Source organism: Ochotona princeps, chromosome 13 (genome assembly GCF_030435755.1).
Source record: "Ochotona princeps isolate mOchPri1 chromosome 13, mOchPri1.hap1, whole genome shotgun sequence".
NCBI lineage: Eukaryota > Metazoa > Chordata > Mammalia > Lagomorpha > Ochotonidae > Ochotona > Ochotona princeps.
Window position 1 is genome coordinate 53,842,949 of NC_080844.1, and position 25,369 is coordinate 53,868,317.

The 25,369-nt window shown below is 47.1% G+C and overlaps 1 protein-coding gene across 5 annotated transcripts in view; it reads left to right on the forward strand.

The window, feature by feature from the left end:
- RBM20 (RNA binding motif protein 20) overlaps positions 1 to 25,369 on the forward strand; it is a 185,796-nt gene that overhangs the window by 132,935 nt on the left and 27,492 nt on the right. For all 5 annotated transcript variants that reach the window (XM_058671388.1, XM_058671391.1, XM_058671392.1 and 2 more), the window contains exons 3-7: positions 1,067 to 1,128; positions 3,577 to 3,668; positions 3,962 to 4,059; positions 13,638 to 13,769; positions 17,625 to 17,756. In XM_058671388.1, coding sequence (XP_058527371.1) covers positions 1,067 to 1,128; positions 3,577 to 3,668; positions 3,962 to 4,059; positions 13,638 to 13,769; positions 17,625 to 17,756 — 516 coding nt within the window. The remainder of the gene's footprint in view (positions 1 to 1,066; positions 1,129 to 3,576; positions 3,669 to 3,961; positions 4,060 to 13,637; positions 13,770 to 17,624; positions 17,757 to 25,369) is intronic.

The following is a 25,369-nucleotide window of genomic DNA, read 5'->3' on the forward strand; positions in this document are numbered from 1 at the left end:
AGATAGAGAGGAAGTGGAGCTGCCTGGATTAGAACCAGCGGCCATATGGGATCAAGGCGAGGACCTTAGCCACCAGGCCATGCTGCCGAGCCCCAGCCTTAGACATCTTGTTGGAGTGAGCCTCAACCTCTTAAGCTGTAGAGTGGACACAGAGCTGAGTGGTACCTTTGCCACCACTGGGGACAGCTTTGGGCCACTGCTAACAAAGATTCATTCTTTGTGAGTTTCTCCCCCAGAGTGTGTTACAGGGCAATGAAGTACTCCAAAGCAGTAATAACTAGAATAGCTAATGTTGTGTGAAACCCATTCTGTGTGCCAGTAGTAACCCTATGAGGTAGACACTGTTAGGATTCTCATTCTTCTGATAGAAAGCAGAGGCCCAGAAAGGGGAAATGACTTGACCAGGCCCTGCTAGATAGGCCCTGCTAGTGAATGAGTGACCTGATGGGCCCAGGGTCTGTCCCTCTTAAGCTCTGGCTGTCCTGCCCCCCACCTTCCATCCTGTCCCAGGGCATGATCAAGTCCCCACTTGGAAAGTCTGCTACCAGGGCATGCCATCCCCTGCTGCTTGGTCTCATTAGGCACATGCATCCTGAAAAGGTTGCCTGGGACTTCCTCTTTCATTCCAGTCTTAAGAGGGGACTGGCTGATGCTGGGCAGTGCTTGAGGATTTTTGTCTCTGGAAAGTTTTTTCCAATGACTAAAAATTCACTGTGAGTGCACCTGTGGAGGTCTCCCAGGTAGATACAGAAGTGGGTGGGGACTATGTGCCAGAGAGGAGGAGTGGGGGCCACGTGGGTGGGTACAAGGACCCACTGAGTGGAGGAGGGGAGGTCGGACTTGCTGATTTGGGCTGCTGCCCAAGTTGGGAATGGGGTTGATGGTGTGAGGGCTGGGAGGCAGGAGCAGAGGAAGGACCTGGAAGGGAAGGAGAGATTTGTGTCCCCAGGATGTGGTGGAGCCCCTGAGCTGTCTTGCTCCCTGCCCAGTGGTGACCATGTCCCTCCACCCCACTCTCCCATGGACTCAGTCCTGGTTTGGTCACTTTTCTTTCTTTCTGACCTAGGATTGGGAGCTGCATGTGAAAGGGAAGCTGCATGCTCAGAAATGCCTGGTCTTCTCTGAAAAGTAAGTGCTGTCCAGAAGGCCAGTCCACATATGCCGTGCTCAGATAAGACTCACAGAGTGCCTGCTGCAAGGCACACTCTAATCTGGGTCAATGAAACCGACAGAATCCCTGTCCTCAAGAGCTTCCTCTTAACAGGGGTTGGGGAGGAGGTAGATGAAAAACAAGAGGAACAAGTAAATAGCATTACTGTTGCTGAACGCTGTAGATGCTCAGCTGAGAACATCATCTAGGCAAGAGGGACGTGTGTGTGTGTGTGTGTGTGTGTGTGTGTGTGTATGCACACAGGCCCTGGAGGCTGGTCCCTTGCATTTAACTTGGGCATTTGGGAGAGGTCTCACCAAACAGCCCTTGAGAGGGGATAGAAGGACCCCATGCGATTTGGGGGAAACCCGACCTGGCGGACGTGTTTGACGGTCCTGTAGCTGGTGTGGCGCTGCAATGCCCAAGCAACATACAGCATAAGCAGGGCAGAACAAGGAAGAGGACCCAGGGAAGTACCAGAGACCACACCCTGAGCCCTCAGGGCTGATGTAAAGACATCTGCTTTTGCCCTAAGAGTGGCTGGAATGTGCTGAGTGACATGCCTGGGTTCTCCTGAGAACTGCCTTCTCTTGGTAGTCCCTCCCCCCCGCCCCAGGCACCACAGGGCCCACAGAGGAGAGGGAGAGTGCCCAGGCATATAGACCAGATGGCCAAGGTTAAGTGTTGGAAATGTGTGCGTGCAGAAGGTCTGCCTTTGTTATTGCCAATAGCCCCAAAGTGAAAGCGATCCAAATGCCCTTTGACAGATGAATGAATAAGCAAAATGTCGTCTGTCCCCGCAATGGACTGCTGCATAGTGGAATGCTGACATGAATGCGCCTTGAGGGCACCGTGCTCAGTGAAGTAAGCTGGTGAGAACAGGACAGACGCCGAGCAGTCCCACTGGCCAGCGGCCTTTAGGGCAGTGAGGCTTGCAGCCAGACAGCAGGAGAGCACTTGCCAAGGCCGGGGATTGGGCGTTTGTGCTTCATGTGTGTGGAGTCTTGGTTCTGTCAGCTCAGGAGCTCAGGAGATGGGCAGCGGCTATGGCTGCATCACCTGTGAGACTCTGCTTAGTACCACTGCACTGCCCTGCACAAGGTGAAAAGAACTGAGCAGCCAATTTCTACATTGTATCTGTTCAGCGGCAGTTTAAAAACTAATTTTTTGAAAGGATGCCCTTTTCTGGCTGCCCCCTTTTACTCTGAAATCCACAGTAAGATACCATTTTAACCATTTCAGTGTTGCCAGTTTGGTGACATTTAGCACACCGACAAGGTTGTGCAAAGATTCTTGATCCACAATTGTCTTCACCCACAATTGTCCTCATCACCCCTCATAGCCCAGAACTGGTCACGCCCATTCCCCTTGCCCAGCCCTGCAACCACCTATCCATCTTCCTCCTCGTTGAATTTTGTTTCTTGTGAACTTTTCATAAAAGGAATCATGCAGTGTATGTGGGTTTTTTGGTGGATGTGTTTTTAAACTTTGCAGAATATTTTCAGCTTCCTTTCACTTGCTGACATATACAGACTTTCCGTGGATGAGTAATGCATAGTTTGTTATATGTTTCGTTTATCTGTTATTTGATGGACATTGGGTTGTTTTACCTTTTGGCTGTTGTGAGTAAAGCTGCTAGGGACATTCAGGTACAGGTGTTTGTTTAAACACCAGTTTTTAACTACTAGAGAAGTATTTTGAAAGATTTATTTATTTATTTCAAGATTAATTATTTTCATTGGAAAGGCAGATTTATAGAGAGGAGAGATAGAAAAAGTTTCCATCTGCTGGTTCACTCCCCAAATGACAGCAATAGCCAGAACTGAGCCAAGCTGAAGCCAAGAGCCAGGAACTTCTTCTGGATCTCCCATGTGGGCGCAGGGTCCCTAGGCTTTGGGCCATCTTCTACTGCTTTCTCAGGCCATAAGCAAGGAGCTGGATGGGAAGTGGAGCAGCTGGGACACGAACTGGCACTCATATGGGATCCTGGTGCTTGAAGGGGAAGGATTAGCCAATTGAGCCATCACATAGGGCCCCAAATATTTATTTATTTATTTACTTAAAAATCAGAGTTTAAAAGAGAGATGGGAAGTTAGAAAGCCTGAGAGACTTTTCATCCACTGGTTCACTCCTGAAATATCTATTAACAGCCAGGGAGGGCTAGGCCAGGCAGAAGCGAAGCTCCAGGAACTCCACTCAGGTCTCCTACACTGGGACATCTCCTGCTACTTTCCCAGGTATGTTAGCAAGAAGCTGGATTGAAAGTGAAGCAGCCAGGAAATGAACTGGCTCCCATGTAGGATTCTAGCCCTGTAGGCAGCAGCTTGACGTGCTGTGCTTGGGTGGCAGTCCTGGAGTGGAACTGTGGGATCATGCGGTCAGTCTTAGCTTGTTGAGGAGCCAGTTCTGTTTTCTCTCCTCTCCAGCGCTGGCGTGCGGTGTATTCTCAGTTCTGCAGAGGGAGCTCTGCGTGCCTCCCCGAACAGCACGGCTGTTTATAACCCCGCTGGAAATGAAGGTGAGTGAGACCAGTCGAGCTTCCCCTCAGCCATTAGGCCACATCCTTGGCCAGGAGGACTTCCCTACCATGCCTTTCTTGTACTTTGACAAAGCAGTCGGTTCCCAGGAAAACCCATGTTCTCTGGGATGTTTTACACAGACAGCTTCGCTGACAGTGTGGCCCATCGTCACACTGATCGCTAAGGAAGATGCGCACAGGCACTGTCCTTTTTCTCTTCCCACTTACATTCTCACGATGCCTTCTGAAGGGAACTGACTTGCCTTCACTGGTTTGTGTGGTCTATCCCTCAGACTTTGCCTCCAATCTCGGAACATCATATGCAGCCATCCCAGCAAGGACGTTTGCTCAGTCAAACCCCACATTTCCTTCAGCTTCCTCGGGAACGAACGTGAGTACAGAAGAAAACACAAACAAGGCATTTCTACATGGTTATTGTCATCCTGTAGTACCTGGAATATCTAGGTTAGAGGTGCAGGGGAGACTGGGACAAAGCTGGGGAGGCTTGGGTTTTGGGTCAATGAGGACAGGTCAGCAACGCTGTGATCCGTCCAGCCGGCATTCAGATACATGAGTGGAAACATTGCTATACGTTCCTGAAATCAAAGGCACGCAAACTGTCTAGGATCCGACACTAGTTTGGGACAGGGTGAGGGGAGGGGATATGTTTCAGCTTTTATGTTGCTTTTTTGAAGGAATCTTTTGATGTTTTATTGAAGTGGGCCATTTCCTAGGAGAGGTTAACTAATTTTAAACTTGAACCAGAAAGAGGGGATGTGTTTGAATGTGAGGCTCCTTGGAGACATGGGTGGTGCTGTGGAATGACTCCTGTGCGTCTGGTGGAGTGGTGGTTTCTGCAGTCCTCCATCGCCAAGGCCATCTGCCTTTCCTCCTCCTCCCACGGTGTGACCACTCACTCCTTTACATGTTTGCCACTTTTCCTGCTATGCGTCCTCCCTCCTCCCCGTCAGCTGGATCGTCTATTGGGACATGAGCAAAACAACTATAAAGCACAATGAGTTTGGCGGTGCCTGAATAGAGGATGCCTGCAACAGACACGGCCTCTGGAGAGCAGGCCTTCACATGTGATTTCTTTACATGTTGAGACACTTGTGCAAAACAGGGAAGGGGCCGGCCACGAAGTGTAACTTGCAGACAGTGGCAAATGAGGTTTCTTTTTATTTTTGTTTGTGATGTCGAATGGGAAAAGTGCTTCAAGAGAGTGGCTTTCTGAAAGTCCACATTTTGGGAAAGGAGAACTATGTGGTTTCCTTCTCTGCATCGCATCCACTCAGAGCAGTGCCTGGGTCTGTGGTAACCTTGGGCCAGCCCCAGATAGTGAGTTGGCCGGTTTCACTGTGGCCGAGCCTTTGTCTTTGAGGTCAGACTCCTGGCCACATGACCTTATGTCCTGTTAGAGGTGCTCACATGTCCAACCTGTACCCTGGGCTGTTGGGGGCACCTGGGAGACCATACTACAAGCACTGAAGTGCCTGAATCAGAAAAGGCTGAATTGGGTGGTAGGGTCCAGGGCTTACTAATTTCATTCTGGAATCTGGGCACAGGAGGGAAGTTGGTGTGAGAGGAGCCCTTCTATAAAGGGGACTTGGTGGGGTTGGAAGGGACACAGGCAGCACAGCTCTGAGATGTCCAGGCCTCACCACGGCCTTCCAGTGCTGACTGTGGAACCAGGGCCCTTACTGTGGGCCTGGGACCAAGAGACTCAAACTCAACTGCTAGTTCTGGAACCAGTAGCTGTGTGGGCCAAGTCATTGTCACTTTCCTTCTCAGAGGCTGTTCCTTAATGATCAGGACAGTCCCCCTAATAGAGATGTGCGGAAGTCAAACCAGGGACTCACCGAAGGGTGATTTCTCTGTTCCCAGAGACTCTTTCGCCAGGCTTCAGAGTGGCCAGTGAGCTGTGTGCACACAGTCGACATTGTGAGTGATTTTTCTGCTTGAAAAGTTTTGCTTGTTATGAGAATCCAAGCAGAAGAAACGGCTTGGAGAAGAGAGGAATATCCCACTCCAGGCTCCCCCAGGACTTGGGTACGCTTTCTGTTGCACGTGTGTCCTAGCCTTGTGCAGGGCCTCATCTGTCTGATAACACTCAGGTCCCTCTTTTCAGAAGCTTGTAGGGGAAGTGAAACGAGATGTACCCAGGACCCCACCCTGGTGTTCCACAAACAGCAACTGCTGCTTCTAAAGCTCAGTAGTGTTAAGCAGGAAAATCAAGCAGTTCAGGGTGTGGGACGTGAGCCTGCAAAATGTCTCTGTTTGAACTGCCTCACAATCTAAATTGACCCCAGGAACCACTGTCAGGCCCCCTACTGGTCCCTGTGCCCTTCCTGCTGCAGACAGTGCTGACTCAAACTGCCCTCAACCCTGCCCTTGCCTGAGCCTTTCCTCCCCATGATTATTTTTGACAGAGGTGGGCCATTGATGCAACAGCTGTGTGCCAGTTGTGCTGGCCATGGTGGGCCGGGGGGTGGTTTGTGTCTGCCCCAATGCTTCCTGCCCTGGGTCCCCAGAGGTTATGTTCACTCTCACTTAAGCTCCTGCCATTTGACCAGGCTGAGCACTTTCACCCCTGGCTGCCATAGTTGGCATAAACAGAGTCATCAGGTTTCTGGAAGGGCTGGTGGGGCCTTCTCAAGCAGTAAATGATTTTCTGGGCTGTGCTTTGCCTGTCCCATACAGCCTCTGTGCAGTGCTCACAACCACCTTCGCTGGCATGGTGATAGGCCTCGCAGGCCAAGCCCAGTAAAAGCATCTGGTTTACTGATGGTTTCCTTCCCACCGGCTCTGTGCATGCTGTGGATGGAAGTCATGGGTTGCCCCTCTGGATGTCTTTAGAACATCTGTCTGTCTATACTGGATCAGCCACTGGGGTCTCCTGACTGCTTTGTGGGCAGTTGTTGTAGATGTGGGGCACACATTACCAGTCTCTCATGGCTCCTGGCCCTTTAGCAAGTGCCACCCATGCATTTTCCAGGATAACATCCAGGGCAGGGGACAAGACAACTGCTGGGGAGGTTTTTGTTTTGTTTTTAAAGGATTTATTTTTCCTGAAAGACAGAGTGACCATAGAGAAGAAGCAGAAAGAGAAAGAGGTCTTTTGTCTGTTGGTTCACTCTGGAGTAGCCGGTGCTGGGCCAGGCCTAAACTGGGATCCTGGGACTCCATCCTGATCTCCCCTGTGGTGGCAGAGGCCCAAGTAGTCAGGGCATCTTCTACAGCTCTCCAGGCACTTTAGCAGGGAGCTGGTTTAATAGCAGAGCGGCTGGGATTTGAACCAGTGGGATGCTGGCATTGCAAGTGGCAACTTAACGAGCTGTGCTGGAATGCTGAACCTTATCTTTTCCCTTTTGGTTTTATAAATCCTCAGTAATTTTGCTTGTCGCAAAATTAGTACAGACATGGTAGGAGAAAATCACAACAGTAACAAATATAAAAATTAGAAAATGCAGTTTTTCAGAAAAAAACTGAGGCTGAATATCCATATTGTAACTATTTCTAGCTAATATATGTGTGTATATTTAATTAAAAAATTTAGTAAAAGCATTTTTTGAAAAAATCAGATAATGCCATGTGAGTGTGATATTAGGAGATTTTTTTTTTCATTCATAAGCTGTCAGTATATATTCTAATTAATTCCTGGACATTTTTCCACTTCAAAGTATAAAAGTTTGTCTTATTTTGTGGCATCATTTATAATATGTGTTTACCATCATTAATCAATCAGAGATTGACAGAATTTTCGGTGAGAGTTGTGTTTTAATTACAAATCTGCCACTGTTTAATTGGCCAACAGGTTTCTTCATTTCTCCCAGGCTCCAGTGTCCTTACGTGCAGTGATGGGTGTGGACCAGGTGTCCTCCCAGTTTAACGTTCTGTGACTCCAAGATCTCCAGGGCCATTCAGTTTGTTCAGCAGGTTGCCCACCTAAAGCTGCAGGCAAGTCTGGCATGAATAAAGTACAGTCACTCCACGTCAACGCTCGTCAGTTGTGTGGAATAGTTGAGGATGTCAGTAGAGACAGCCGTGTCAGCCCTCCTGATCACGCCAAACCCTGCAGCTCTGCGGTCTCCGCCCATCAGATGTCGAAAACCAACACTGAGAGGAATGAATAGTTGCCCTGAGTGTGTTCTTAGTTGTACTTTGCACAGCACCACAGATTCTGCCAGGTGGATTTGGGAGAGTTCGGGCCAGAGCACGGGATGATTTATTGAAGATGGAATCTAAACTTTGTAGCTTCAGAAAGACTTCTTTTACCCCGCAGACCTTTTTTACTCTAAGCCACATTTTATTGCAACACTGAGTTGTTTGAAATGGACATCTTTGTACTCATATGCAAAGCCTCTTTTTTTTTTCTTTCTTTCTCTCTCTCTCTCTCTTCCTTCCTTCCTTCCTTCCTTCCTTCCTTCCTTCCTTCCTTCCTTCCTTCCTTCCTTTCTTTCTTTCTTTCTTCCTATTCAGTTCTGTTTGTACCTTTCACATTTCCATTCAGTTTGTGTGGGAGCTGAGAGGTCTGTGACTCGGTGAGATGAACCACTGGAAGGAGCATCTGGTTTTAAATGCAGAGCCCCAGCTTGTGCAAATGGACAGCGCAGGCCCCAGATCCCAGTGGGAGCATTCTGGCTCAGTGCTGGCCTCCAGGCAGGTGGGAGCCTCCCATGGGCTGGGAAAGGAAGAACCTCCCTTTAGGTTGGTAATGAGGGCTTTGGTTACAGCCCCCATACCTTCACTCTCTTAGAAATTTGACACTGGGCTGGAAAACTTCAAGTGCACGTCACATATGTGCCTCCCGGGAGCGCAGCAGGCAGAGCAGGGGCGTGGATGTGAACCAGACCTATCAACACCTTGTGCTGAAAAGCCAAGCTGGTAAGAGCTTTCTATCTAAACCCATCTGCTCCTCTGCCCCACAGGCCTGCCTTTCAAATCGACTTTTGCTAACTTTTAACATATTCCCAGTTTATGTAAAAGCTTCAGAAAAGCTGGAAGAACCTCCCATAAAATTTCTGCCTGTATTCACTACCACTTTATGTCCATCATTCTCTCTTTTTCATCCTTTGCTTGATCTAGTCTTCCTAATCAGCTATGCAGTGTGAACGAAGCATGGTGCATACATCATACCCCTTCACCTCTATTTTAGCTCAGCGTGATTTTCTAAGAACATAGACTTTCTCTTGCATAATCCCAGTGATATTTTCACAAGGCAGGATCATCTTAGCACATTCTTTAACTGTTAGAGGAAAGAAGGAGCAAACAATTTTTAATTGGAGTCTGCTGGAGGCAAGGCTTCGTACCATAGTCCTTGAGAGAGAACGCAACATTTTGTCTCCTAAGTACTACTGTGGAATTGATTTTTTAATGTTCCCTGTTTTCAGACAAGTAAACTCAGGCTTGAAGAAATTCAGTAACTGGCCCACAGTTAGCCAGCAGGGAACAGAGATGCATGTGAGGGGTCTGTCTGATTCTCATCTAGCCCTGGCCATGGTGCCTGTTTATTGTGTAGCACACACCGAATGTGGGTCTCCCCTTGGAAAGGTGCAAAGCCTGTGTGTCTTTAGTTCATCTTAATGCATCCTCTCAACCCTTCTGGGCCCTGTGGCAGCTGCCATCCGGGCTGCAGCAGAGCTCACAGCAAGGAGCTATTGCCTGGTGCTTCTCTTTAGCTCTGCCAAGAGGGCACCACCACCACCAACATACACAAGCATGTCTGTGCAGGCATGTGGCAAAGACAAGCATCCTTCTGGCAGATGCACTGTTGAACAGCCCTTCGCATAGAGAGGGAGGAAAGACCTGGTTTCCTGTTTATGCTGAACCCAGTGAGAAAAGCTATCATTATCCTGGGTCTGAGGTTTAGCTTGGCACAGCTTCTGGCAAGAGTGAACTTTTAGAACTCAGTGGCACAAGAGCATAGCTATTTTACACGTGCAGAGGGCAGTAAACATGCAGGCCGTCTCCTTCAGCCAGACATGGGGAAACTGAGACCCAAAAAGGGATACTAGTTGGTCCATGTAGCAGAATACCCAGTCAACCACAGTAGTCTGGGGAGACTCAGCTGTTTGTTAAAGAAGTACATTACTGAATTGGGCTCTCAATTACTTTGTGTATTGAGTTAGGTTCATTGTAGTAGGCCTGAAAGTATGGAGGAATCCTTTGGCCAAATTTAGTTTGACACCAGTTTACTGTATTAGTAGAGCCTCAACGTGTGGTCTCAACAGGTTTTTGAGTGTCCTCTGCTCTTCAGCACAGTATTCCCCCTTACTGCAATTTTCAATTCCCTGTGGTCTAAGTTATATCCAATCAATGGTGGTCTGAAACTACAGTGTAGAAAATCCTGGAAACAATCACTCCATACATTTTTAGATAACTCTTATTGCAGTCTGGTGTTAAAGTTTTTTCTATTCTATTAGTCATTATTATTGATAGCCTTCACTGTGCCTAATTTATCAGTTAAACTTTATGATAGCTATGAGGGGAGTGTATAGTCCACACAGGGTCTGGGACTCCCTGCAGCTCTGCCTGGACTGCAGCTCACTAAGATGAGCAGGGGTACTGCACTGTGTACTTCTAAGACGCTTTGGGGCTTCACAGAGAACCCAGGAAGGGAATTACTTCCCAGCACCAAGCTGCTTGCTCGCAACACCTCCAGTAAATTAACCGCCCAGGGACCTCTCTCACCCTCCTTCCTCTCTCTATTCCCTTTTGCCCTCCCCTTTCAGACTTCCTCTGGGCAGAGGGCAAACACTAACCACGCTTATACTGAACTGTCTGAGACTAGAACAGAATCATGTCCCCTGATCCCCCATCGCTTTTAGGCATCATCTATGGATTTGACGCTCAGTTGAGCTTAACCACAACAAAAAGCTAATTTAGAACAACGACAGAAGAGCATTTAGATAAACTATCTTAAATAAAGTATTGGCCCAGAAATGACACATCGAAAGTCATTTCTCTGCAGATGAGATAGGATTTACCACACCCAGAAGCCAGACACAGCACAAGCAAGCTATTGATACAGCCTTTCTCAAGGTTGGCAGTTCGCAACATTTTCATGTCATGGTTTCTCTAGAAAGTCATGAAGAAGCTGCTCGTGGTCAGGAGACGTACTTGGCATTCAGCCTGAGAGATCAATAGCCTGGCGTACTTAAGATGTGTTTGTAGTTTATCATTTGAAGAACTCCACAAATTAATATATGAAATTCTGTGGTTATAAATAGCAACAGGCAGTCAATAAAACTCAAACATCTATTTCTGATTGGGACAGTCACTCAGGAACTGTCGTTTTTAAAGACTGAGTGAGACTCAGGACCCATTCCTGTCAGAGCCTTTAGTAATGTCCGCAGCATGAGCACACCTCGTTCTGCAGGGATTGGAGGCGGTGAGAGTGTTTGCTCCGTGGGAGGCAAATGTTTTCACCAAGCAGCAGCAGCTGACTGTGCTTCCACTCACATGTAGGCCTCCAAAGCCTTTGTGCCAGCTGAAGAGGCAACGGAGGCACTGCTCACTGTGCCACTGGACAAGCCAGGAGCGAGATCCACCCCCACTTGCACACTACCTTGTCCCCATCTGCACTCCTCTCTAAGTGCGTTACCCAGACCGACCATAGCAGAGTCACACGGGAGTCCATCAAGAGGAGATTGGGCAGTACGCCAGCTTCAGCCCTCCTGCTGATAATCTCAGAGGACCAGCACATTACCACGGGGAATACATCTCCATCAGCACTCTGGAATAGGGCCCTGCCTCTTGCCAGCCTGCCTCCTGTCGTCACCATGCAGGAGAGTTCTGTTGGCCCAACCAGGCTCTGACTTGGTCCCCCATTCGCACTTTAGCAAGGCAAGGGGATGCTCTCGATGCTGCCTGAGCCACACACTGTGTGCTTGCCACTCTCTGGGCATGCGCTTAACCTCTGGATGCTCCGAAAGAGGGACTTGGCTGTCTTCAGTCCAGGCCTGAACTATAAAAGGCAGTTCTTGTTGACTCTAATTATCTTCATGGAAACAAATGAGGGCTTTTTGGGTAGAATTACCCAAGTATTAGCACTAGTTAGGGGTGAGGGCTCAGACTTACCCCTGCATTATCATAGCAGAGCCAGATCCACATCAAATGTTAATTAGATGTTGGAGTTCACGGTATCACAGAAAATGGTGGTTCTGCAGATGTAGGTTGTGCTATTAGAATGAGTTTTCACTTTGGAAAATTGTGATCTTTGCTTTCCTGTGGGATTGGGTCCTGGCTACTAATCCTTGAAGCTCCCAGGAGAATTAGACTTCAGTAAGGTTTTACTAGACCAGATGTGTTCCTCCTGCTAGGCCTTGGCTTCCCTGCTGTGCTCCCTAGGGGTGCCTTCCACACTGCTAAGTGGGGTGGCAGGGGATGGACCCTAGGTTTGGACCAGAACAGTTTCTTGCTTATTTATTAAGAGTTTGGAGCTGGTGAGCCAGTTTTTATGTGGAGAAACAATTCCAAGACAGGAAGATGTTTTGAAACCCACTGGCCTAAACCACAGCTTTTGCCATGAATACAAACACTGTGTCTTCATTTCCCACAAACATTTTATTAGAATTTTCTTGGATTGTCCAACAGTGTAGGGCATGTGTGGGGAAGGTTTGGCATAGCTTCCCTCACTCCTTCCTGTGCTGCCCTCTGAGGATAAGTAGCACTGCTGGTCAACATCTGTGCTGATATCCTGTAACACTCCTCCATCGTACAAATATTTCAAGCATAGTATTCTCTAGAGATTACTATAATTAATGCTTGTATACCCATCACCCAGTTCCGGTAATTATCAGCATTTTAATTGAACACCTGCTGAGTCTATCTTGTCCTCACGTTAGTTTTGTTTGACAAAAAACCAGTGTCATGGTATGCATACTCTTTGACAACCAATATTTTTCTTAACACTATGTCTTCAAAATTGCCCCATATCAGAACATTTACATCTTTTTAATGGCAATGTGATTTTCTTTTTCCTTTTAAAGGGTTTATTTGTTTATTTATCTGAAAGCCAGAGTTACAGAGAATAAGGGAGAGATACAGAGAGAATCTTCCATCGACTAGTACTGTCTCCAGATGGCCCCGATGGCCAGGGCAGGGCAAGGCAGAATCTAGGACTCCAGAACTCCACTGGGGGATCTCCTGTAAGGTTGACTGGGGCTGGGGTCCAAGTACTCTGGCCATCTTCTGTTGCTTTCTCAGACACACTAAGAGGGAGCTGGATCTGAAGTGGAGCAGGGACTTGAACCATCCCTCCACCATGGGATGCCGGCAGTGCTGGTGGCAGTGTAGACTGAAGTGCCACCACATTGGTCCCTGTAGTTTTCCTTTGGATACTTGAACCATCTTTACTCAAACACACCCCTATTGTGGGACATTCAACCTGTTTCTAATTTTTTTTTGCCTCCTCATAAAGTACTGTAGTAAATGGCAATGTACATACAAGGATACTTCATACAAAATACATATTCTGAAAAAACTGAGTTTTCAGAAAAAAATCTATACGAAAATAATCTTTTGATTCCGGTTTTTCATGATTTTTTTTTTTTGAAACAGTCTTCTAATTCTTTACATACTGGTCTCTTTGCTTCTGTAGGAAGGATTTCTAGAAGTGGAATGGTGGGATTGTGTGCTAGTTTCAAGCTCATTTAATACGCTCATATGAATTCTAAAATATACAGCCTCCTACTAGTGATATATGTATGGGTGTACCTGCTTCCTCAACTCCTCAGTAATCCAGGGTGTTACTGCTTACCCCAAAATTGTGAGTAGTCATTGTAAATAAATGTTATAAAATTGGCGTTTCTTGTGTGTCCCAAATGGGCATTTTTTTCTGCAGCCATTTTGTATGTTGCTGTTTGCAGTCGTTCTGTGGGGGCAGGTAGCCATGTGTGGAGGAGAAGGGGAGAGGGAAACATGCTTTTCTGACCATCAGCTGCTCTCTGTCCCCATTTGCTCGAGCAGCGGAGAGGTGATGGCCGCGTGGTGCACATCTGCAATCTCCCAGAGGGAAGCTGCACCGAGAATGATGTCATCAACCTGGGGCTGCCCTTTGGGAAAGTCACAAACTACATCCTCATGAAGTCCACCAACCAGGTAGGTTGGGCATTTCACTCCAACATTTGTAGGATAAAGCACACAATGGTAAAAGGGGACCTATACTCATACACACAAGTACACCTCTGTGACTGTGTGTTTTATTCTTAAATTTTTATTATGGGGTCGCTGAGAAAGCTCCCCCTACTTTGGTTAGCTCCCCAAATGTCTGTAGCTGCTGGGACAGGGCAAGACAGGGCTGGGCGGAAGCCGGGAGCTGAGTGAAGTCTCCCCTATGGGTGGCAGCAGCCATTACTGCCACCTCCCAGAATCTGCATGAGCAGGAAGCTGGTGAGTAGCACATTCTGGGTACGAAACGCAGGTATTCCAGTGTGGCATGTGGATGTCTTAAATGCTAGCCTAGGTGCCCATACCAGCATGTGTATTTCAAAGGAATGATTGTAACGTAAGGAGGTGATACAGCTGGCCTGCTGTTGGCACAGCACAGAGGTTTTAGTAGGGCTGCTGTATTGTTTTCCCTCATTTTGCCCTACCCTTCTTCTGGAAGACATGGGTCTTTGTGAACCACCTTGTGGCTGGGGGAGGGGGGAGGCACTTTGGAATGAGGTGCTCATTTATACAGAGATGACTGGCCCCAAGCAGAAATCCATGGGCTTGAGTTTCTGCTATATTGCCCACCTTCTGAGCTAATGCCATGGTCTCATCAGACAAGTTTTTCAGAAATGGTGGCCTGCATTTAGAGTTGATCCAGAACTGCCTACATCGGGAGAAAGCCATACATCTGAAATTCAAAACTACCTACCGAGTGGGTATTCTTACTGTTGCCTGGCATCAATGTGTGAGGCCCTGTGGCTCATATAGGAGTAAACTTGGGAATGGAAGATGTTCACATCATCTGACGCACTAAAGGTCCATAACCTGTGGGAACTGACTGAGCTCTTTGGGACTGGATATGTTTTTGTCTTTATCTCTAAAGTCAAAAGGTAACATTGTGGTTTTTTTTTTTTTTTTTTAAAGATTGATTGACTTACTTGAAAGGCAAGGTTGCAGCAAAAGAGAAGGGGAAACAGAAATCTCCCACCCACTGCTTCATTCCTGAAATGATTGCAATGGCCAGGGCCAGGATGAAGCTGGGAGACTGGAACTCTAGGTTTCCCATGTAGGTAGCAGGGGCCCATGCATTTGGGCCATCTGCTGCTTTCCCAGATGTGTGAGCCGTCCTCTGGATTGGAAATGGACCAGTGGGGACTCGAACCAACACAGATGTCAGCTCAGCCTGCTGTACCACTCCATCCCCCACAGGGGGAGTTTATGGAGTGGATGATCATAAATCAGAAGAATTTTTATCTTTTTGTTTAGTAAATGATTATTCAGCATGAATCAGAGAAATGGGAATTGCAGAAATTATTTCCTAAATTAATTCATGAACTTTGGAGTCTCTAAACCATATCAGGTTGTCAACAGCTTCTCTCTGCCAATCTGGCGACAGACACCCCACTGCTTCCTTTTCTTCCCACTACACAGGATTCAAATTTTGGGCAAATGTACATAATTCAGCTTGCCAAATTGATACACTGGGAATCCTCAGGTTGGAATAATTCCCATTTGACGAGTGAGAGCTCCAGGTCATGTCCATAAAGGGGCACTTAGAAAGCCAGGTGGAAGAATGTGAAATAAAACAGTCAGGTATAAACTCCTTAGCTGTGCGCATTTCCACCGTGGACCATGACCGAATCAGAGAGGAGTCTTGCATCTGAAATTCACAAATGCAGAAGGGGAAGGGAATGGGCTGGTTTATCCCACACAGATCAAGAAAATGGGGCACAGCAGGGGAGTGTGTTTCATGTTGAAAACTCCCAGTTCTGGACCACTTTTTTCTGTCAACATAGAGGGGCAAGAGTGAGGGCATCATGAGTGTAGTGCAACCCAAAGAAATCCAGGAAATAATAGCAGTGAATTCATCATGGCAGCCACTGGGGTAAACTGACAGGCATCAAAAGAGACTGCTTAGCTGGGCAGAACCAGGCTGGACTGCAACACCCATTGGTTCCAGTGCAACTCGGGACCGAAAACAGAACCAACCCAGCAATTGCCACCACCAGCTGATCGGGGTGATGGACTGTGCCGGGCCCTGTGCTTGCTAGAACATGCAAGAAACTAGTCTGGGAATACCTCAAAGTTTCTTTGGAGATCTCCCCAATCGAACTGCTGGACTCAGAACTCTAATCAAGAAAAGGCAGAAGACAGAGCAGATCAATCATTCATCTCAGCTACATGTTAGCAGCGAAAAATGGGGCAAACGGAGACTTTATGATGGACCATATCAATCAGTGGACGACCTCATCGAGCGAAACTGGCAGCGATTCATAACTGGAGAACTATTAACACCACTCGAGCACATATCTCAGAGCATGCCCCACATCCGGGACTCGGGGTGGGCGGGAAACCGGGTGGGGCTTCTCCCTCAATATCCTCCTTTACTTCAGATACAAGATGGAAACAATATGGACATAATAGTATTGCCCACTTCCCTATCCCCCTGAACCTTTTTTTTTTCTTTTTCTTTCTTTAACTGTAATTAACTATGAAAAGATTGTCAACAACAACACAATAAAATAGATTATAAAAAAAAAAAAAAGAAATTTAGCAAAGTGGACCCGACACTGTAGCCTAGTGGCTCCATCCTTGCCTTGCATGTGCCTGGATCCCGTATGGGTGCTGCTTCGTGTCCTGGAGGCCCTGTTTTCCATCCAGCTCTCTGCTTGTGTCCTGGGAAAGCAGAAGAGGACAGTCTAAGAACTTGGGACCCTGAACCCATTTATGAGACCTGGAAGATATTCCTGGCTCCTGGCTTTGGATCAGCTCAGCTCCAACAACTTTAACTGCTTGGGAAGTGAATCAATGGATGGAAGATTTTCCTTTCTATCTCCTCTCCTCTGTGTATATCTGAATGTCCAATAAAAATAAACATCTTAAAAAAAAAATGTAACAAGTGATGCAATACTGTCAAAAAAAAAAAAGAGAGAGACTGCTTAGAAATTCCCAGAAGACACAGCCTAGAGGAAAATATCCATTTGTCAGAAAATGTTTTATCTGAACAGTCAAATGAAGAGGGAAAATGTGGTGGAAAAGTATCCCAGGGCCTCCGTTTCTCTAACTTATGGTGACAGTACCTTTCCTCAGGCATGAGGCCTCTGGGGCTTGAGTGATATTTGTTTGTTTGTTTAGTATGTTCTGGGTGTGTAAGGAAAGTAGTAGCTCAAATAACCAGGGCTGGTGGTTCTGCCTCCGGCTGCCATACCAACTAGCAGGCTTTGTAGGGCTCAGCCCCAGGCTACAGGTGCAGCAGTCTCCCATGGGGAACTGTGGGTCACTGGCCTCTCCCATCCCAGAGGAGTCTCTGTGGCATGATGTGGCCCCTGGACGGACATACCTTAGAAAGAATAACATTTGGAGACCATGGGAATCCGGAGAAGAGCCAGCCAATAACAAGCACTTTTGGGGAAGGGAATGAAGACAACTCTTTGAACAGATGGGATCAAAGGCAACTCTTCCTCTCACTGATTTTTCCCCTTTTGATTGAGGTATAAAATATCTAAAGTGCATAAAGCAGGTTTGTCTTCTGTGCACAGCTCCATTAATATTTTATATGCAAGGAACCATGTAATTAACACCCAGTCGAGTTAGAGGATATTTCCAGATTACTGTAGGGTTTCCTTACATCCCTGTCCAGTTGGTAGGCCCAGAGAGAAGCTCAACTATGCCTAACTTCAGTCACCTCTGATTGTTTTTGTCTGTTCTGGAACCTCTTGCACTTAGATTCATACCTTGTACTGAATTTTATTGAAGACCATTGAAGTTACGTCCAGGATCTGTCCTTCCTTTCTTCTCTAGGCCTTCTTAGAGATGGCCTACACAGAAGCTGCCCAGGCCATGGTCCAGTACTACCAGGAAAAGTCTGCCGTGATCAACGGTGAGAAGTTGCTCATTCGGATGTCCAAGAGATACAAGGAATTGCAGCTGAAGGTAAAACTTGAGTTCAGTCACTCAGTCATTCAACAGGCATCAGCTCATTTCCTGCTAGTGGTTAGACGTTGACCAAAGTGTTATGGGAAGGGGGAGGCTAGGAAGGCTTTGAAGAAATCGTGTGGGAAGGAAAACCACTGCCACATGTAAGAAAATGTTCCCTGAGATAAGCACACATGTAAAGGGATGCTTGAGGCTGCCCTGGAACTGAGGAAGATTTTACAAGAAAGATGTTTGCGGGGGCAGGGGTGGGGGTCTTGAAGGAGGAAGCCAGAGGGGGCAGGTGCCTCCTTGGCAGCGGGGGGGGAGTTCCAGCATCTGAGCACAGCCTTCCCTGCCTACCTAGGAAGGGAACTCGGGTATCCTTCCTTCCTTTCTCACCCCACGGTCACTTGTTGTCTCCTTCCTTCTCCATATTTGTGTCTCAGGTCTTGTTCTAAGCAGTACCTGGGTGAAAAGGTCATGGTGAGAACTCGGGTGAATTCACATCATTCCAAATGGGGCTTTGTTTTTTGGTTTGGTTCATTCTACATTTTTTTTTGTTTGTTTGTTTATTGTCAAGTACAGCATGCATAGAGGTAAGCGACTAATTATAGCACAGAACTAAATCTCACAGAACTACCATCAAAGTCAAGCAAGTCCTCGGGGATCCTCTTACACAACCCCGCCCTCTCCACTCTTCTGATTTTGGGGATTATGTTTCCATCCTTTCCCTTGTAGTTCTGCCACACAGTCATGTCTTCCTCAACATCATTGTAGAGGTGTTAGTCCCTTTTGTGTTTTTGCTATCGAAAAATACCTGAGATAGGAGACTTGAAAAAAAAAAGAGAGAGAGGTCTGATCGGCTCACATTTTTCGATGTTGTAAGTCCAAAATTAGGGGACCCCATCAGTTCAACATCTGGTGAATAAGGACCCATGATAGATGGGTCGTGATTGTGGGATAGTGCGAGCAGTTATGGGAGACATGACATGGTGAGACAGGAAGCCAGAGAGACTTAGGGACCAGCCTTACTGTTTTTTGCTTATAACAACCCTGTCTTATGACAACTAACCAGGGTCCCTGGAGAGCTGCATTAATTCCTTCTGAGGGTGGTGACCTAATCACTCCCTCTCCCGAAAGCAACATCTCCTGCAGGTTCTACCATCTCAACATTGCCACCCTGGGAATCAAGATTCCAGTGCATGAACTTGTAGAGGACATCCCATACCCAAACCATAGCAATTATAGCTTCGTTTTGCATGCTTTTAGCCTTAAAATGAGTGGAATTAAACTGTCTATATTTTTTCAGATCTTGCTTCTTTCACTTAACATTATGCCATCAATGTTGTTGGGTGTATCTGTTTATTTTAATTGTTATATAAAATCCTATTGTACAATTTACTTATCCATGCTACTGCTGAAGGGTACTTGGGTTGCTGCCAGTTGTAAGATATTAGGAACAAGACTAATAGGAATCTTCCCAAACATGTTATCCCAGTGTACCTGCACATGAGCATATAGGGTATGTAAATAACTAGGCTTGTAACTGCTGAGTCACAACGCACACTTACCACAACTTTATTAGGTGATAGAAAGTTCTTTCCAAATTTACACTCCTATTAGTAGGAGGATTTTTGACGGTCCGCATTCTTGCTAACACTTTATCTTGCCTGACATTTCTAGTTAGCCTCTCTAGAGGAGACTATAATGGTTTAGTATAGTTTCTTTTTTTTATTTTCTTAATTACTAATTGAGCTTGGTCACTTCTTCCTGTGTTTATTGGCTATTCCATCTGGACATTCTTTGATGAGAAGTCTCTTTTAAAGTTGTTGCCTGTGCTTTTCTTTTGTACTGTATCTCCCTGTTTGTTTATAGAAATTCTTGTAACTGGAGCACTGAATCTATTTGGATTTCTTACAATTCATGCTATATTTGCATATAAGTCTATGCTATTATTTTGTGCTTTCCATTGTTTTGTTTAACAGGAATTTTTCCAGGTGGCTCCATTTCATTCCTCATTTACTTGGGGACCATTTTGTTCAAGATTCATCATCTTTAATCTGCCCTCATCTTCTAGGTTGCAGCCAGGAATCAGAGGCTCTGGGGTGCCTCCAGCCAGGACTAGCATTCCGACAGGTCTACATACATAGATCAATAATATGTCAACCAGTTGCCCAAGCCTGATTCTGCTTCGTTTGCACTATTGCCTTTGAAGTTCCTTTGCCAGCTGTTCCGCTCCAGGCAAAGTGTGAATCTCTTTCTTCTCCATTCACCCTCTCCCTACCCTTCCCCTCTCTTCTTTTCTATAACGAAGATGTATTACTCCCCTCAGACAAGTGAAAGATCCCACCCTGTTCTGCAAGTTTCCTCTTCCCCTGGATTCTGCCCTGGGGCTGGAATTGAGTTTATGCACTGAGTTCACAAGGAGCTTTGCTCTCCAAATGAGATGCTGTCATCAGTTTCTACCGAGAACCAACAATGGTAATCAGCTTCTTCCATTGGCGTCCCAAGGTGCTGTAATACCTGAGGCAGGTAGTTAGGGTGGTTCAAAATCCACAGGTTTTTAGAAAGATCACATGGTCAGGTTTTGCAATCTGCAAATGTGTGTGAGGTGCTCACGGTGGGTAGGAGCTGGACCCTTGCTCTTGGGCTTGGGAGGAGTCCCACCTGGGCAACACCATGCGTGGCCACACATCGTGTACCAGATTAGAAGGCCATAGTGCTAACCCAGGTGGTGTCTCTTCCTGCTTAACCTTTGGGAACCTCAATTTCCTTATCAGGAAAGGATTATAACTTGAGTTCTTCAGTTTACACATTTTTTTACATATATCATTTTTGAAATCTCACAATCTTGCTACTCTATGAGGTGCTTGGGATGGAAAATTACAGTAATTATAAGAGTACAACAATAACAATAGTATGTACCATTAATTGAATCCTAGCATTTGGGGACAAATAAAGTCCCAAGCACTTAATCCATGATCCACCTTAATCCTGACATCAGCTCTGTCAGGCAGGTGTCATTATCTCCATTTCACAGGAGAGGAAACTGACGCCAATATGAGTTCAGTACCTTGCCCCAGATAGATGTTATTGGAAGAGCCACGATTAAAACCTAAGGTCATTTTGGTTCTCCTGCACCAGTAGGTTGGGTTGTCATAGTCTCTGTTATCCACATGAAAACCACGGAGAAGCCAGGTAACTTGCTTATTGTCTCCTGGGTGGGAAGCCTCAGAGGTAGTGTTCCAACAGACAAAGTCCCTCCATCTACAGTGTGCACGCTAGCCATACAGGACTCCTGTTAAGATGTGGGAAGGGCTGTGATTCTCCATTTCATTTTTTGTTTGATTGATTTACTTGTTTGAAAAACACAGTGACAGAGAGGAAGGAGAGGCAGTCAGGGAAGAAGGGGAGGAGAGAGAGTCTTCCATCTGCTGGATCACTCCCCAAATGCCTGTACCTAAGCCCCGCCTGCAGCCCAAAGCCAGGAACTCCATTTGATCTCCCACATGGGTGGCAGGTGCGCACATGCTTGGGCCACCGTCTGCTGCCTCTGAGGAGCAGGTTTGGAAGTGTGGGATAGGCAGGATTGAATCTGGCCCTGCAGAATGGGTTGTGGACAAACCAAGGGCTGGCTTCACCTGATGCACCAGGATGCCCACCATGATTCTACATTTCTAACAAGTTCTCAGGAGATGTGTTCCTGCTGGTGGTCAGAGCTCACCCTGAGTGGCAGGGCTATGGAACACACAGTTTTCTGATCTTCAGTGACGGTCAAGGTTCCATGGTGTTACTTATGGGGAAGTATCTTTGAAGCAGGTTTCATCTACAGAGCAATGCATGCTTTATGGTCACCAAGTGGGGACTAGTGGTTAGGTAACATGAACTCATTTCATCACACATGCTGGCTTCAGTAGTTAAAAAAAAATTATTAGGGCATGAAAAATTCAGCAGCAGTTCTGGCAGCAGGTATGGCAGCTTCAGGGCCCAAAAGGTGTCATGGGACTTGGTTTCTCCTCACTCTGCCTCTGCTCAGTTGCCTTTGTTCTGGGGTGTGGCAGCGGGGGTGGGTGTTGGTGGTATTGGTGGTGGTGGTTGTTAACAGCCCCAGAGTGTGTCCTCTAGATGGCGTGGTGGCTACTGTGACTAGCTGCTGTGGTGTCCTATCCTCCACGACCTTCCGTAAAAAGGAGCCGAAGATTTCACTCTTGGCTCCCACAAAACTCCTGGGAGTCATTGTGATTGGGCTGGCTTCTTGCGTGTACCTGTTGCTGAACCTGTCTCTGGCCAGGTGGAGGCTAAACTGTGACTGGCCAGGCCTGAGTCACCTAATACAGCTGCACAGGCAGGGCTAGAGACCCGGCCAGACTCCTGAGAGTCTGTTCAGTGAGGAGGAGGGAAGGAGTGTTGAGGCAGACAACCAAGCACTGTACTCATCTGTGTCTCTAGACCAGATGGGGTCCGCATCGGGTGCAACCAGGGTTTGCAGAGGTGAGAGGAAATTTTGGTTGACCTCTATCTTCCGCTCATAAGGAAAAACAGAGAGGATGGAGAGATTTTTAAGACATTCTTGCTCTCTTCTAAATGATATTTTTCATATCCGTATCGTATTATGTGACAGGGGTTTTATTCCTCGGGGTGTTTGGGGCAGAGCTTTCCACATGACAGGTGTCTGACAAACATAATAATCTAGAATAAGCTAGACAGAGTAACTGAAGAAGCAATGTTAAGTCAGAGTCCTATCGACCTGGATGAGATCAGAATCTTCTCCAGGAGGAATAGGGTTCTAATGTCTTTGATGCAGAAGGGAACCTGAAATCATTTGTGAAAGTGTCTCCCATTCACTGCATCAGACAATTGTCGTGGGCTGATCAAGTCCTCTTTCCCAGAGTCTCATTCAGTAGATTAGGGATGGGGCAGAGGCTCCCAGGAAGGTCTGGGGAAGGGGACCTGGTTTCAGACCTACTGATTTTGCAGCCTCCTCCCTTGAGAGGCCTCTGACCTTGGGAAGCAGCTTGTGAGGGGCCCAAGATGCTCTCAGCTGAACGAGTTAAACTGGCAAACTGGTGACCAAGGGTCTTCTATGTGTAAGATATGATACCAGTAGCTAAAATTTGTGTGAACTGTGGTCCTCCCTTCAGGGCAACAGACTGACAGGGAGACTGACCATTCTCGGGCAAAGTTGTACAAGATTTAACTGTGAGTGCCTAAGTGCAGGAGCTAGCACAAGTTCAGTGGCAGAAGACAGTGGTGACTTGGCATGTGAAGAAGAGAGCCATTCCTGGAGGACTGGGGACAGTCAGCTCCATGGCAGGGGGGAGTGCTTTGCTTGAGAAGGGGCATAGAGACTGAGAAGCCCATTCGTGGCAGAAACCATCAAGGCTGCCCTGAAAAGGCCCAGATGTGATAGGCTCTGGGCTCATCTGAAAAGTGGTAGTGTGGTCCCAAAACTCTGGAGGCGTGTGAGGTGGTTGAAGGACTGTCAGAAGGCATGGCACACACTGGCATCTCTTGGTAGATGCCTATGGGCATCATTATGCCACCTTTGCAGGTAGAAACAGTGAGTCTCCCTCAGGCAACAGAGCTTGATCCTGGCTTCCCCAGCCAGGTGTGAGTGGAGCCAAGGGTAGCTCTTCTGTGTTGATTCCAAATCAGAGTGCTTGCATCCCAGAATACCAGCACTTTCCTAGGACTGCGTGGAGCTTGGAATCTCCTTGTTGTCTCAGAAGCAGCAAAATGCATTGGCAACCAGCACTAAGGAGGCCTCCAGTGAGGCTGCTGGACTACAACAACATCATTGTAGAGTGGATGGAAAGATAGGACATCTGTGCTGTGCTTCAGAATAACCTAGGGAGTGCAGAGAGAGGTGGGATGGGATGGGGTGGGACAGTTCAAGCAGGATTGGTCAGAATTGTTGAAGATGGCTAATGGACCCAGGGGTCCAACATACCATTCTGTTTGCTTTGCTTGAAAAGTTCTACAACCAAAAGGTACCCCAGATGTTTATCGTGGATTAAACTCATTTCCACTTTCAGAGCTTGTTATGGCTTCTTTCCCTTGCCTGCTTTACATCTTCAACCACAGGATACAGGTGCTGATCCAAAGAGGAAGGTGGAGAGGATTTTCTTAATATTTGGAAAAGCAACTTCTATTGTTTGAAAATCTTTGGCCATGTCTATCTCTTTCTTGAATAGCAGCTTGCAGGGTGTCTGAACCAGAGTGCCAAACACTGGCAATTATCTCTTAAAATAGTAGAACTGGCCCTGTGCTGCTCAGAAGGGGTCACCATGCCTGTGACCACCAGCCCCTGTGCAGAGTGCTTGTGCCCTGTTGTGTTGGGTCTCTACAACCACTGCTCCTGTCTCTGCAGCCATGCATGTTGGAGCAGGTGTTATTATGGATCACCTGGTCCAGGCAAAGGTTGGACTGCTGTTGGTTCTGCCATCAACAGCCTAGGAAGTGTGTGCACTGGGGACCTGAGACCTGAGTGGAAGTAACTTGGAGCGCTCCAGAGGATGCTGGGCCAACAGTGGTGCCAAGAGGAAGTGAGGCCTGTTTAAGACAGGAAGGGGCTCTTCTATTCCCTGAGGAGGCACTCTTGGTGTGAGTCTTTGCCCCCAGGGGACTTCATGGCTAACAAGAAGATGTTTTCATCTGTGGTGCTTGATGGATGGGCTCTGTCACTCATAGAGGGAAGGCTCAAGAGGGCAAGGGCAGGGAGCCAGCTATTTGTGCTGAACTCAGTGCAGAAGGGACCACGGGCTCCTGGGAAGCCTCTAACCCTCACATTGTCCTGCCTTGCTGCCTCCACACATCTCACCTCTCCTCTGTGCTGCCCAGGGTCATGTTCAAAGCCTCGCCTACTCCCCGACAAAGCTGTTAACCTCCCCTCACTTTACTGGGTCTAGGCTGAAAGGAATGGTCCTGAGGACTTGAGGTGAACAAAAGACAGTAGGGGCCAGAGGGGCTCATTTTGTTTAAAAAAAAGTTGCCACGATGTGTTTAATCCACTTTGGAGGTGCATCCTTAAGTCTTTGCCTGTTCCAGGTTGACAGTGTGAGCTATGGATTTGAGGCCCAAGATATGACTTCCCAGGAACAGCACATCTCATCCCATGAATTTGGCCTTGATGGCTCCTGCCAACTTTCCCCAGCCTGATACTCGCTTGTGTGAAGGCAGCACTGTGGGGAGGGGAGGGGAGGAGAGTTGAGGGGTGTTATCTTTCTGTGGACCAGCCATCCTGGTTGATCTTTCCTTGAGTGACACAGTAGCCAACTTCTATTGTGAGGCTGAGTATAAGTCAAGAAGAAGACCCAGTCAATGGTATACATGTTCAGTGCTGTCATCCCTGAAGGAACCAGCACACCTGGCTAAAGAGCCAGAGGTCTCAGGTATGGGGGAAGAAGGCATTCTCAGCATATGCCACTAGTTGTGGCCTCTTGTCTTGTTTGGCCTTGGGTCTCTGGTTGGAGTGCATTTCAAGCAATTGAGTTGCTAGTGGACAGAGAGTGTTCTGGGTGATCTGGTTATTTGCAGGTGGACTTTCATATGCTTAGAGGAGACCAACCTTTACACTACGGTTAAATGTAACATGCCATTTGTTGAGGTTTTACAGAATCCTTTTAGGGAAA